Below are 14,421 nucleotides of genomic sequence, written 5' to 3'. Positions count from 1 at the left end.
AAGTAAGAATTCTCCATCTGACCTGTGTTAAACTAAAAGAATACCTGGTGTTTAATAATTGGCCTCATGCAAGAAACAATATACGAACAAATTTTCTCTTATATTTGTTCGTATCCACAATTTGTTCTTATGTTGTTTGTATCCATTTATGTGCAGGATTCACCAGTGTTTTCATATTTTTGCTCTTCTCTTAAATAAGACAACATTTTATGAGTGGTAAAGAGCACTCTGAGCAAGAGGAGAGAAAAACATTCTCTTCTCATGGTCCACAAATTGTTGTCCAATGCAAGAAAAAACAGATTTTATATTTTAGGAACTTCTGAAAATGCATGAGTATCATATATGGGAGGACTAAAGAAATACTACTACACTTAGTCTACTGATCCCAAGTACTGTAATTTGGAATGTAACTAAGTACATTTACACAAGTACTGTACTTAAGTACAAACCTGAAGTACTTTAACTTTGCTTATGTATTTTAATCTCATGCCACTTTCGACTTTGACTCCACTACACTTCAGAGGAAAATATTTTACTTTTTACTCCACCACAATTATTTGATAACTGCAATTACTTTACAAATCAAGATTTTTTGCACACAAACCCTATGAAGATATTCAAGTGCAGCTGAAACTACTAGTCTATTCAAAATCAAAATTAAATGGCATCTATTCTGATAATCATTTTAGTCATTTTTCGTGCAAAAACATTCAATGGTTCCAGCTCCTCACATATATGTATGAGCATGTGTTGCTTTTTCTTTTAATTATTTAGATTTATTAAATGTATGTAAACATTTCCCTGACCATACATTAATGCAGGACTTTTACCAGTAATAAAGTATATTTATAGTGTGGTATTAGTACTTTTACTTAAGTAAAGGAGCTGAATACTTCCTTCACCACTTCTGCTGACACAGCAAATGTTTTGCCATTGCTGGGATTGTGATTTTCCAGTAACACCAGTACCAGTGACATTTACTTTATTTAAGTTCATTTAACAGTATGTCAGTTTCACTCCTGCACAAATTCTTTTTCTTTTTACAGCCTTTTTCGGTGGCATCTCTCTGATTCATGTGCCAGAGTCTTTGCGCATGACACAACACCTGTCCTTAGTGTTATGGGGATGTTGCCAGTAATAATTTAAAGTTTCTTATGATCATCATTCAGCACACCTGGGTAAGAGCAGATTTGGATGGTTAAGAATGTTTGGTGCATCTGGAGTTGATGTCTCTTATTTTTTGTCAGAACACAAATAAGGTGGAGATATGGGAGACATTTAAGAGAATGTTGCTGTATGAGGCCCATTGTGTCCTCATATACAGCAGGTCTGAGCTCTCTTTAAATTCTCTTTTTAACAACGTAAGACAGAGGATTCTAGTAGGTAAAAGCATGACGAGGAGGATAGTAAGTTGGTTCTAACTCAGGTTGAATCGTGAAATGTAACATTTGAAATCAAAGCACAGCAGAATGTATATCACTGTGCATAAAATACACAAACACAAAAGGAAACTAACCATAACACACACGCGCGCAAGCAAAAGAGGTATAAATTGTTGGTGTCAGATTGTGGCCGACTACTGAGAACAGCAGTTGGGATAAAATGGACTGTAAGGCACATGGCAGTCGTAGGATATTGTAACCTGTGTTTAATCTCAGAATTTCAAAAAAAAGATTTTTTTTTACAATCTCTCTAACAGTGACTCTTGTACAACAACATAAATACTGTGCTGGAAAAAAAATGAATTAATTAAAAATTAAGCAGATTCTTTTTCCCGCAGTCTCTTTCTGTAAACATTGAAAAATGCAAATCAAGTCTCCTCAGTTCTCAACAAGACAACAACATCAAAATAACAACAACTGTTCCATCTGTAAGGCTTGGCCGCCTCACTATGCAAATAGTCTCTAATGGGCTCAGAGCAAAATGAAATCTTTTTTTTTTTTTTTTTTTTTTTAATGTTTCTGTTACCTTTTCTTTCCTAATCCGTTTAATGTTTTAAGGAGTCAACAGTGCTCAGTTTTAGATCCAGTGAGGTGAGCAGAGGTGAGAGGGGACAGGGTGGGGCTGAGGCTGTGGTGAAGGACTCTGTCCATCAGAACAGGCTGGTCAGTGTGGTCTGTGACGGACTCCTGCACTCATGGACGTCCATGCCGCCCGGCACCGAAGTGAGTACGGAGGTGACAGTGGGCATGGTGGGGTTGGTCAAGTCTGTCAGGGTGGTGGGGGTGCTGGAGGGGCTCATGGAGGCGTTGGAGATTTCCGAGGCCGGGCCTGATGGCGTCCCACCCTGCAGTGTGGAGCCGTCGGATGCCTTGTCCACCCCAGTGCTCTCCTGCCGCAGCAGGTTCCTCCTGAACTTGGCTCGGGCGTTTTGAAACCAGACCTGCGGGAATAAAATAACAAAATCAATTACTACAGGAGAAGTGATCTACTAAAGTGAGCTAATGCTTAATGGAACTTTCCACCACAGATTTCTACACTTAATAATATTCTTAAAATTTTTGATATTTTTGATACTGTGGAATGGAATGGAATTAAAAGAAATTAGTTAGAATATCTTCAACAATAAAAGTTGACCACTATACATTGCCACAACTTTTGGATAAATTTTAAGTTGGTTTAACTTAATTAAGCTTTTCAAGGTCAAAGTAAATCGTGTTGGTTATACTTAACTAATTGGGTTTGTCAGATTAGGACTGACGCAATAAGGCCAGAGTTGGAACTACTTACAGAGATGCATGCAAATTGTTATCTTGATTTTTTTAAAAGTTGAACCAGTGGATTCTTTTTTATAGTGTGTAAATCTTACAGTATGAAAAATTACATATAATTATCTTTAAAACTCATATCTGCAGTTGCATGTTTTTCCACAGTGTTCCTGTTGCTCTAGATAACCTAGAGAACACTGTAAACAATTTTCATGATGAGAAATTCAAATGATAGCTGTTCAACGTTCACTGCAAAGTATGTCAATTATCAAGAGTAATAAGGACACCTTTCCGAAAAGACATGATGGTACTGATTATATAAATGTATTTTTTCAATGCTGTGAGCAACCAAAGCAAAATTCCACTCACCTACTAATAATTGACCACACCTGTGCTTTTGCATATGTAGGCACAGTAACTGCAAACATTTAGCTGCCAACCATTTTCTGAAGCCTACTAGTAGATTTTCTTACTTTCCAAAATCCATACAGATTTATTAAGGAAACAAATACTTCTTCTGCACACCTATCAGGTGGATGGATTATATTGGAAAAGGAGGAGTGCTCACTAACACAGATATTAGACTTTAACTTTAACTGTTGAAAATGGAAGCAACAACAAAAGTGTTGTGTTTAAATTTTGTTTTGTTGTATATCTCCTTAACACAAACCAAGACATATTGTGCCTACACCTAACCAAACGGTAACCCAAGCTATAACAGATGAGGAGCAGTCATATGACTAATTTCTAGAACAGTCTTGAAACCCACTGAAAAATTATGTCACCCTGCTGATGACAAACTACATATTTTGTTGTTTAGTTTGGCGGATTTAAGAAATTTTGCCCCAAAAGGGCTGAAATGTGTAAAGTAAAATATGGATATGATCCTTAAAACACTTTGATGTTGCAGAACCCCAAGCAGAACTACATTATCAATTATCACCACCACCACACTACATTCCTTCCATTCACTAGTTAAGAGTCCATACCAGTGAGCATCTCCCCATGTCTTTTAAAAGTCTGTTTGCAGATGCTCAGCTGGAGTCAAGGATAAAAGAACATTTAAATGCTTGGGCACTCCTCTGTCTGCAAAAGTTAAAACAACCTTTATGTAGGCTAAGGGCTAGTCTCAGAGAAAAGGGCAGTGGTAGCCACAGGAAAAAAAAAAAAACATTTTCTTTTATGTTTGCACTTGAAAATAGAGAGCCATTGCTTCCTGTTTTCAACGATAGTTAGAGATAATAATGGACCTGTCTATAGTTTGTACAGGGATAAAAGCAGCTATGATTTCAGTCATTATGCTTATATTTGCAATGGCAACAAATGAACGGATCTTCGTTGCTGTCCTGAGGACCTCATGAACCCATTCAAGAAGGCACTGCACCCCAATTTTGGAACAAGCATCCTGCTCCTCATTGTCCCTGATGTTAATCTATTTTCTTTCCTTTTTTTGTATTCATATTCCTACATTTAATCTTTGCTCTCTTTTCCAATAGTAAAAAGGTGTATCTGAGATGTGGTGAGTGAGTGGGTGAACTGGCAGTCTGTACTGAGCCGAGTGTTGGAGCGTGTTAGCACTGTTATCATGACGGAGCCATGGGAAACAGGCGAAGGGAGAAGCGCTTCAGCTGGAATAACAGGCATGAAAACTCGAATGCATCAAAGCAAAACGACTGCTTTGTTTTCTGCAAGCGTTAATTAAAGCAGCAGGATGATTTTTTTTCCCCTTCTCAGAAAAAATTTGATTCAGAAACCTTTTTGTCTCATTTTTCTTCCTCTCAGTCCCCCAGATAATTTGCTGTCGTCTTTTGTGGAAATCAAACACTCTATTGTGCTTCCTCTTTCTTCGTGTGTACTACAGAGCTTTTTGTTTTTCATCCCTCAGTCCTCAACATAACATCACATCGTCCACTTAAATAGATTACATTTGTTTTTGTTTTTTTGTTTTTTTGTTTTTTGTTTTTTTGTTTTTTGTTTGTTTTCTTTTGTTATGCCTTTCTTTTAATTTCCAGGTAATCATGCAATATGAAAACACCTTGACTTTGTTTTGTTTTCCTTGAGGAAAATTAAAAACTCTGCTTCTTTTTAGTGGAGCTTTTTAAATGAATTTACAGGGTTCCCAGCATTTTCATGGACACAATTTCAAATCTTTTCCATGACTGTTCAAGGACCCATAATACTTTTTTCCATTTCTTGCCCCACTTGCCAGGTGTTTTTAAACATATCAGTTTCAAACTCTATTTACACATCATTTCAGCTACCTGACATACATGAAGGGAGAGAATGAACAACAACAAAAAAAAAGAACAAACATGTGTGATGGTAAACAAAACGCTGTCACACATAACACTACATTACATCAACAGCCAAAGAACATACACTTGCTATTATGTTACATTATCCATTATCCACATAAGATTACTGTAACAATTTCATTACACACAAGAAAATCCCATGACATTTCCAAAGCGTTCAATGATTTTTACTAATTCCATGACTTTTCCAGGTTTTCCAAAACTGTGGGAACCCTGAATTATTTATTTTTCTTATTGTGCTTTTATTAAAATAAGAAGGAAAAGGGAACAAGACAATCTATTTCTGATTCTCTTCAGGTTGTTTGCAGTTTCCTGAAAGTTTTCCAAGCATTTCACTAGAATGAAAAACAGCACTATCTTCAAAAAGAGCAGCTGATTTGGCTTCTTTAGGGAAAACCTACGTCATATATTTTACACTTGGAAGCAGGTTGATTTTCATTGGAAACATGTAAAATTCCTTCACTCCTGTTGGCATTTGTCTCCTTCTCCCTGGTGAAGCAAAGGAAACAGATTGTGGTGTCATCTGAAGTGAGAGGCTGCTGTGGCTACCTGTAAGACCCGCTTGGTCAGGCCAGTCTTCTGGGCAAGCTGCTTGAGGTCCTTGGCGTCTGGGTTGTGGTTGATGGCAAAGTAGGACTTCATGGTCCTCAGCTGGTGGTGCTTGAAGGATGTCCGCATGCGCTTGGTCTTCTGACTGGAGCTGTACTGAGAGTCCCGATCCATGGACTCGCCATCATTCTCATTACAGCTCAGCGCTACAGGGAACAGGAGAGAGCAGCTTGTTAGAGAGAGGGGACTCTGATCCAATCACCAATCATCATCACTGAGATTTGTTTAGTCCTTCACTTCAGATTGGCTGTTTTGCATTGAGCACTGTAGGGACTACTTCCTTTTTCTCACCCCATTTTTATTCTAAAAATTCCATTTTTGAGAGCACAGAGGCAGCTCCAAAATGCATCATATACATGCATGTTATCATGCCTTTTACTGGTGAGTGTACTTAGCGGTAATACATAGCTGAAAAACCTATTAATCTCCTACGGCAATCAAGAAATGTCCCAAAACTTTGTATGTAAGCGAATCCGCATTTAGGTGCATTATATCAAACATGGAAAGAAAGAAAGAAAGAAAGAAAGAAAGAAAGAAAGAAAGAAAGAAAGAAAGATTTTAAGGTGATTGAGGCTACAATTTTGCTGTTAAAAAACTGTTTTTAGCTTTTTTTTTGTTATTGTACATCTTGCTTTTTAACATTTTAGAAAAATGTGGTAATGTCAATCTGGAATCTTTCTCTTCGTTTAAATCCATAAAATCAATCTGATCCGAGGAGACGCTGTGACCTGACAGCTGTTTCCTCCAGCTGCAGATCACCTTCCACTCCACACCTCGGCTGTCTGTCTTTCTGTCTGTCCCCGTCTACATGGGATTCCATCCTAGGAGGAGGTGCTAGCCTAGCTTCAACACACACACACACACACACACACACACAACAACAACAACAACAACAACAACACACATGCATGTGTCCCAGCCTGCAAATTTCTTGGCAATAATCAAAGTGTTGCTGCATGCATAACAGTTCGTGTTCAATATCAGAACGCAAATGATGAATATGAAGTGAGTGAAAACCATCAGAATAACACTTCACTTAATTAGCCCATACACACCAGGCAGAACAAATGCTGCTTTTTGGCCAAAGCATATGCTGCAGCATTTTAACAAAAAAAGCAGCCTGTTTCTTGCTTGTCTCTTTGTCCTCATACACAACGTCTTATTCGCAGTGTTAATACCATCTCAGAGCTTCAGGCTCCTCCAGGTTGCCACATGTTCTCATGTGATTGCTCAGGTGAGGTGTGGATGTTGTTTCTGGCTGTAAACAGGAGAGGGCGCACTGCCTCTTTAACTCTCCTAATTCTAATTCTAATTCATTTTCTTTAATGTATTTACTGAATACCACAATGAAAAAAGAGTTTTTTCCCCTCATTTCTTCCTTTTATCATTATGATGAAATGTTGTGTTCTTACATTTTCTGAAAGATTGTATTTTCTAAAAGCAAAGTCCATCACTGATAGGTGAGATCATTTGACTTGTTTTAAAAGTAGCTTTGCTTGTATCAGAAATTACAATGATTAATAAATAATAGCAATACTACTACTACTACTACTACTATGATAATGATAATAATAATAATAATAATAATAATAATAATAATAATAATAATAATAATGATAACAAAAAAATAGAATAACTTGATCCAGGAGGGAAAAGGGAAATAAGCTGATTTGGATTGGAAAGTAAAGAATCTACTGCTTCAAATTAAAATAGATACATAAATAAGGTAAAGATTTGCATGCATTGTTATAGCTCCAACTCTGGCATTAATGTATCAGTCCTAAAAGTCTTTTAGAACCTGAGAAACTCAATTATTTTAGTAAAACCAACATGACTTGCCTTGACCTCAAAAAGCTTAATTAAGTTGAACCAAATGAATGTCTATCCAAACGTTGTGTGATATTTAATAGTCAAATTTTATTTAACATATTCTAACTCATTTATTTTAATTAATCCGTTTCAAAAATGTCACAAATGTTCATGATTTTGACCAACTTCCTAAAATACTGTAATGTAACAAACCTATTTTTTATGCTGAAAAAGTTATATTTAGCATTATCCACTAACCCGATAAATCATGTTGCACATTATTTAAGCTTAACTGACTTAAGTGTAAAACAAATCAAAACAAAAAAAGTTTTGCGAAACGATTAACAAAACAGACTCCTTTGTTTAGTTTGTTATCAACTTTCTTTTTATATGAACATTCGAATCTATTCAGTTCAAATATTAATGAATTAATGTAAAAGCCACATAAATGAGATTCCAGATAGTTCTGCTGAATGTTCTTGTGTTCCCTGCTCTCTGTTCCAGTGAATAACTCATCACATCACATTGATCTCTCTGGTACACACCCAGTTTGACCCAGCTTCAATGCAAAAAGGCCCCAGTAGTGTGTGTGTGTGTGTGTGTGTGTGTGTGTGTGTGTGTGTGTGTGTGTGTGTGTGGCAGGGGCGGTGTTAGGGTCTGTAGATGTCTATGGAGTCTAACAAGTGGAAAAGAGCGAAAGCATTAAAAGTCTTCTTTTCATGACAGATTGACTAAACTGAAACATGACTACAAACCACCAACAATGAAAAATGATTATTTTCTAGATGACCATCCAGAAAGACCTTGACTACATGCAAGTTTAAGAATTGCTGTAGCTCACTGACCTAATGAAATCTATATGGAGCTGCATGAAAATTTTAATCCACACACTGGAGCTTTAAAGTGTTTGCAAAAAAAATGTAACTATGATCTAAATGTATTCATGTTAGAAGCCTTACTTTATTGACAAACCTCTCACTGCAAACCCCCCTTTTTTTCCTCCCATCTGACAGTATATTCACTGTTCTCCTCTGTACATAGCTTTGCTTTCGTCCTGCCTGGCCTCATACTTGGCCTGCATGCTTTCCTCTTTGTGCATTAGTTGGTGTTCAGGCTTATTCAAGCAAAATGTTTGGCCTCATCATGAACATGCTGCTGTTGTTTCTGCCAGAAATCCTTAGCTCAGTGGAGACTATCATAATGTGAAAGATTCTCAAATAACACAAAAGCGTACACAAGCAAACTAACTTCCAAAAGGAAGATCATATAAAAAAAAATACACAATGCACTGAGGCCGCTATAAACTCAATATTTAGCACAATAAGTCTCTTTAGGGGTGTTAAATATATATTACAGTGACACCCAGACCTGTTTAAAACCAGGCCTACTATTATAAACTCCCTATAGAAATATTAAAGGGATATGAAACCGCAGGGAATGAAAGACACACTGTAAAGTTTTCAGTGATGAAGTTATGATGAAGTCATTACCGGGGAGAGCGCAGAGACAATATAACCCCCTATAGGAATGTTACAAAGATTTTTCATTAATGAAGCCTGTCGGTCTTAATCAGCTCACGTTGGGTCGCTGTTCATTAAAACAGTGGAGTGAGATTTAGTTTGTACTAAGCAGCGATTTGTTTGGGGTTTTTTCAGTTTTCAAGGTTTTTTTTTTAAGATCAAAAATAACCTACTTTTTTTTTAATATTTTGATGTAGGCCTAAACTCGGCATCAAAACAGGATAAAGTACGAAAAAGACATTAATTTTATGCTTTTTTTTTTTTTTTTTTTTTTTTTTAAGTAGCCACGACAGCTTCTTCCTGAACTCTGTCCATATTTTGTGAACAATATCATCCCGCAACAGTAGGTGAACATGCTTGGTTTTGAATGCCTTTATAAATCTCCTTCTTACCTGCATTATAAGCGGCCAGCTCGGCGCCCGGCCCGGGGCTTTTCCTCTTCCTGGGCCGGCCTTTCTGCACTGTCCCCACGCCATTGAAGTAGGATAGTCCGAGCGTGTTGGCCGGGCCCAGGCCTTTGTGTGGGACAACGTCCGCGTGGTTAAAATGTGTCTGATATTCTCCCTGGATGAGAGTCTCAAAGTGCAGCCGACAGTACACTAGACTGTCCTTCATGCCAAAGTGGTCCCCAGTTGTGAGCATCTTGCTGCAGGTGGTGCACGTGAAGCAGTTGAGGTGGTAGACCAGGTCTCTGGCCCTCATCACCATCTCCGAGGCAGAGATCCCCAGGTGGCACCGAGCGCATCTCTGCACCGAAAATCTTCTGCGGACAACACAGAAACCTCATCAGCGGCTGGACACCGAGCCTGGCAGGCCTGCTGCTGTGTTAGTGTGGGCCAGGCTGGATAAACTATCTGTGGCGCTTAATTATTCGAAGCATTCGGACTTTCATGCACTCAAAAACCAATGGCTTAACTTTTCCCGCACACTAATCAGGTCAATTAGACAGATAGCCTGCATCAACTTGGTGATATTGTAAATGAATGAAATATGTATAGCCAGGTCCTGCGAGAAACACGTGAATTATATTGAAATGAAATGGAATTACATTACAAAAAAATATAAGCTGTCATTAGTGGGAAAATGTCAGTATCAGTTTTTACAAACCCTTATTACAAAGATAGAAGCTGTGAGAAAAGCAAAAATGTAGATCGTGCTTTCTTTTTTAAATGAAACTGAAATTTCAATAAACATGTTACTGACATTTTTACATTTCAATCAGCCTTTTTTTAATGTACCATCCTTGGTCATGTGTGGTGTTAATCTAGCCTAACTTAAAAAAAAAAAAAAAGAAAAAAAAAGTATTTTCACCAACCACCATATTTTGAAACACATACTGTCACTTAAGAAATCCTACACAGCGGTGTATCCCGGACACTTTTGGCTGGACTGTGGAGCTCCAGGCGCTGCACGCCCTCCTACCTATAGTAGTCCTCCTTGCAGTAGATGCTGCCGTCCTTGCTGAAGCAGGTGAGCTCAGACTCCAGGTTGAGTTTGCACTCGCAGCACTTGAGGCAGCGCATGTGCCACTGTTTGTCCACTGCCAGCAGGTAATAGCGGTCCGCGATCTTCCTGCCGCAGCCCGCGCACAGAGCCACGCGCTCGCTGTTCATACACGGCATGGACTGCAGGTCAACACGGGAGAGAGGCACGAGGACACAGCGTCAGGACATGATTTTGGTGAGAAAAACAAGATTCTGTACACTCTGAAACATGTAGTCAAGCTAACATGGGGGAGGAAATCAAATAAAAGCCTAACAAGTCAAAAGACTGTTCTGTTCGCTTTATGATAAGAATATTAAAGACTTAAAATGACCACATCCACCACTCAAATGTGGGATGATTTTACAACTTTTATGAAGAAACATAAAAGGTAGTTTAAAACAACAACTTCGATAATACTAAACGTGAATAAAATCATGATATTAAAATACAATCCAGTCAGAAAAAGACAACGGCTCTACAACCACAATGTAAGAAATAAATAAATTAAATATTTTTTTTAAAAAAAGCATAGGAATATTTTGTTACAATAGAGAAAAAGTAGGATAAAAATACTCGAAAGTTATGAATATAAATTACTCTGTTACCACAGGAGACTATATAAGGTATGATAAGGCCATTGTAATATGACTGTATGTCTGATAGTACCATCCCACAGCAGCAGATTAAAGAACAAAAACAAAGTAATTTGTAAAGTTACTATTAAGAGCCAATAACACGCTCTGTATGGTCTTGGAAATATTATTTTTAGTGGAGGCCATCAGTTATATGTGCTGTTAATTTCTCAAAAAAATGATTTAAGGTACCAAAAAAAAACAGGTTTATGACACAGGACTGTCATGAATTGCTATTTTCAAGAGGCCTGCAAAATAGACACAAACATGTGCACGCACACAAACGCATACAATTCACAAATACTTTGCAACTGAAAATGGAAGCTGGGTTAAAATTTAGATTTTCTCCACTTTTCTGAATTTTCAGTGCAGCGCATTTCAGATTTTTTTTTTATTGAACTTTCTAATCATTACATGTATGCAATTTCATTGAATTGTAATGTGTTCACAAAATAGCAAATAAACAGAATCTAAAGCTACATGTCGATTTTCCAAATTAGAGTAAAAACACTTTGAACTGCTGTTATTGTTTGTGCTAAATTGCCGGTGCAAAAATATGCATTTACTTTGGCTTGTGAACCACCACCAACTTGCCTGTGTTGTCATGCATCATAAAAGGCACACTTAAAGAAATGAATAGCTGAGTTTTAAAAATAAATGTGATCGTTTTGTTTTTTTGAATAATTTTAGCTCTGTGTCCGTTTGGTTGAAGCTTTGCTGGAACTAAAAGAAGTTTTGGGTTAAACAGTGGCTGAAGAAATCACAACCTTCAGGCCTTTGGAGGAACTTTGAGAGGCGTTTAAAAATTAACTAAAAATAAGCTGGGGTATTTGTTGAACAGTTTTTCAGAGTGAATTAAAGTTTTTTTGTTGTTGTTAAAAAAATGAATCAAGGTGCTTGGAGCTGTGAGAATGCAGCCACTGTCACATGTTTCTAGGATGCCATGCTGCCTGCGCTAACAAGCCGAGAGGGCCAAATGAATCTCTCCTACCGTCTCTGATTCCCCCATATCGATGGCCGAGCTGATGGCTGCTGACTCGCTCTTTCCTCTCCGGTCCATTTCTTCCACCACACCGTGTACGTCGCCTCCAGGGAGGCCATGGAAAAGCATCGTTGCCGCAGAGGGGAGGATATTATAACTGTTCTCTTCGGGTTTGCAAGCCAAGATGTCCATCAGAGGCAAAACCCAGCGCAATAATGCCACTTGAAATTCTCGCTTTTTTGAAGGGTTTCCTTTCTTGCCGTGACAAGTGAGAAATCCAGATCAGGGAGGAAAAAATATGAGGGAAAATTGGACACGTGTTCTCCACACTACGTCTCATCTGCCAATGGAAACCATCATCCGAATCTCTGCAGCTCTCATTATTAATAAGATATGATTAATTCATAAATAACCGCACAGATTTCGCTTCTTTTACTGGAATCAATTTTCTCTCAGGTATGGTGTTATTTCTTTTTTTTACTACCAATCTCTCTTTCTAGATATTCTTTTCCATTTACGATGAATAAACATACCAACTATGGAAGCCTCCGCTGCATGGGTCTCAGCACCGATGCCTCCTCCTCGCCGGGAGTAATATTTCAGGATTTCGACTGTCTGCAAGGCATTGGCAAATGTCTCCCCCTTTTCTGCAGAACAATAAGTAACTCTGTGCAACTAGCACTGCCAGCACAGGGTAGCAGCCTTCTAATGCATCAGTCAGAAATAACAAAAAAAGATATGTCCAAAAAAGCTGACAGGGAGCTTCCTCCTCTCCTCCAGGTTCAACAGTCCAAGTTGGTGCTTACTGCAGCGGATTAATGTCGCTCAAATTACTTTTGCTTTTAAGAGAAAATGAGAAAACATAGCAGCACACAGTCTTTGCTTTATAGAATCCCGCTGGTCGTCTGGGAGAAGCAGTTTTCCTTTACAGTAGTCTGTTTGGTTAATGTTTGTCTTTTGCCAAGTAGGCTGCATACATGTGCGTAACAGCAGAAGAGGAGGAGTTGGCTCTACGTTGACTGATGATAGGCGAGTGTTTGCTGGCCCTCCAAAACTGCCGTTCCTCCTTCTCAGGTCCCGGTTGGACCCTCCGCTCCTTATCAACGGGGCCCTGTTGCGTCACGACGCACCATTTATGTTCATTGGCTGTTCTGCCGTCACCGAACTGTTTGGCCATACTTTTACCGACCGGTTTGAAAAAGCAGCAGCGCCTCTCTGCCTCCCTTACACACGGACTTATCTGTCTGTCTGGAGCTGCAGTTTGAAAGGTCACTTTGAAAGAAAGAGAAGAGGAGTCAGAGCAGGATCTCCCCGTCTTCGGTCTTCTGAGGTGTTGGAGCTGTCTGTCTGTTCATCTGTCTGTGTGTACTGAGTAGGTCTACTGGGACCTTTACTCAAGTGACGCACAGATAGGGTTCCACACAGCACCACACTGTTGCTGCTCACAGCCTCTCTATGACACCAAAAGGCTCTGCATAGAACCTGCAGGGGTGAGCAAAATGGCATGAAGTATCCCAAACCAGCCATAAAATAAAGAAACTGCGTTTCGCTTTTTAATCCGACTTTTGTTGTTTTTGTTGTTTAAAAAGGACAAGCAATAGAACCACAAAACAACCCATGAAAACACTTTTACCTGAAACTAAAGATAATTTAGCTTCTCATTAACTGTATCCACAACTTTGACTTATTCATGTAATGCCACATTTGACCTCTATTCTGTGAAAGGTAAATTGGGCTAATTTCAACTCAGAACTGATTTATTTTAACTACTAAAGCTATTTGTGGTAAGGTCTAAAGGCGCGGCCCTTAGAATGACATTATTAAATGTCACCTTTCTCCAGAGATAATAAAATCAAATCAAGACAGCAGAACATCAGGCCCCAAAATTTATTGATAAGGGCGGGAAGTGTGTCGCAACACTGCCATTAATAGGATTGGTCAACTTAGTGTTATAAACATAATTTTGGCACCATTCCTTGTCATCTCTACATTTAAGCGTCAGTGATTCTATTTATTTATTTATTCAACAGAACGAGCTTCATCTCGTGAACCCCACTCTGTCATTTGATGTCATTTGTTACCCAGCGGCTTCAGTCTTGTATTCCCACCACAGACAGAGCGAGCAGTTTGGTTCAGCAGCGGGAGCTGCAGCGTGAGGCTGAACTGATCCCGGATCCGCTCTGTTCTAATTAGCTCTCTGCTCTTAATTGGGAGGGGAAAGTGGACGTCGTCATCAGAGGACGTGTTTGAGGACAGTAGGAGAGGTTTGATCTTGCACAAAAGACGGTAGTTACAGCGGTGTGGGAGAAAATTACACGTTATCACATCACCGCTCTGTCTTTTGTTGTTTGAAACTGAAGT

At 38.7% G+C, this 14,421-nt stretch overlaps 1 protein-coding gene across 2 annotated transcripts; it reads right to left on the bottom strand.

The window, feature by feature from the left end:
• Positions 1-1,927: 1,927 nt before the first annotated feature.
• On the bottom strand, positions 1,928-13,114 carry lhx2b (LIM homeobox 2b). 2 transcript variants are annotated; one of them, XM_049578815.1, is made up of 5 exons: positions 12,070-13,114; positions 10,384-10,586; positions 9,354-9,721; positions 5,573-5,778; positions 1,928-2,383 (listed from the first exon to the last, which is right to left on the bottom strand). In XM_049578815.1, exons 1-5 carry the CDS (start codon positions 12,250-12,252, stop codon positions 2,093-2,095), a joined length of 1,251 nt encoding a protein of 416 aa, XP_049434772.1. In that variant the 5' UTR covers positions 12,253-13,114; the 3' UTR covers positions 1,928-2,092. The 2 variants fall into 2 exon arrangements, with proteins under 2 accessions (XP_049434772.1, XP_049434771.1); XM_049578814.1 differs by having other exon boundaries at positions 1,930-2,383; positions 9,354-9,724.
• Positions 13,115-14,421: the final 1,307 nt, after the last annotated feature.

The sequence above is a fragment of the Epinephelus fuscoguttatus genome, linkage group LG6 (genome assembly GCF_011397635.1).
Source record: "Epinephelus fuscoguttatus linkage group LG6, E.fuscoguttatus.final_Chr_v1".
Taxonomy (NCBI): domain Eukaryota; kingdom Metazoa; phylum Chordata; class Actinopteri; order Perciformes; family Serranidae; genus Epinephelus; species Epinephelus fuscoguttatus.
The sequence above is the reverse complement of the archived record's forward strand: the minus strand, read 5'-3'. Positions and strand labels throughout refer to the sequence as shown.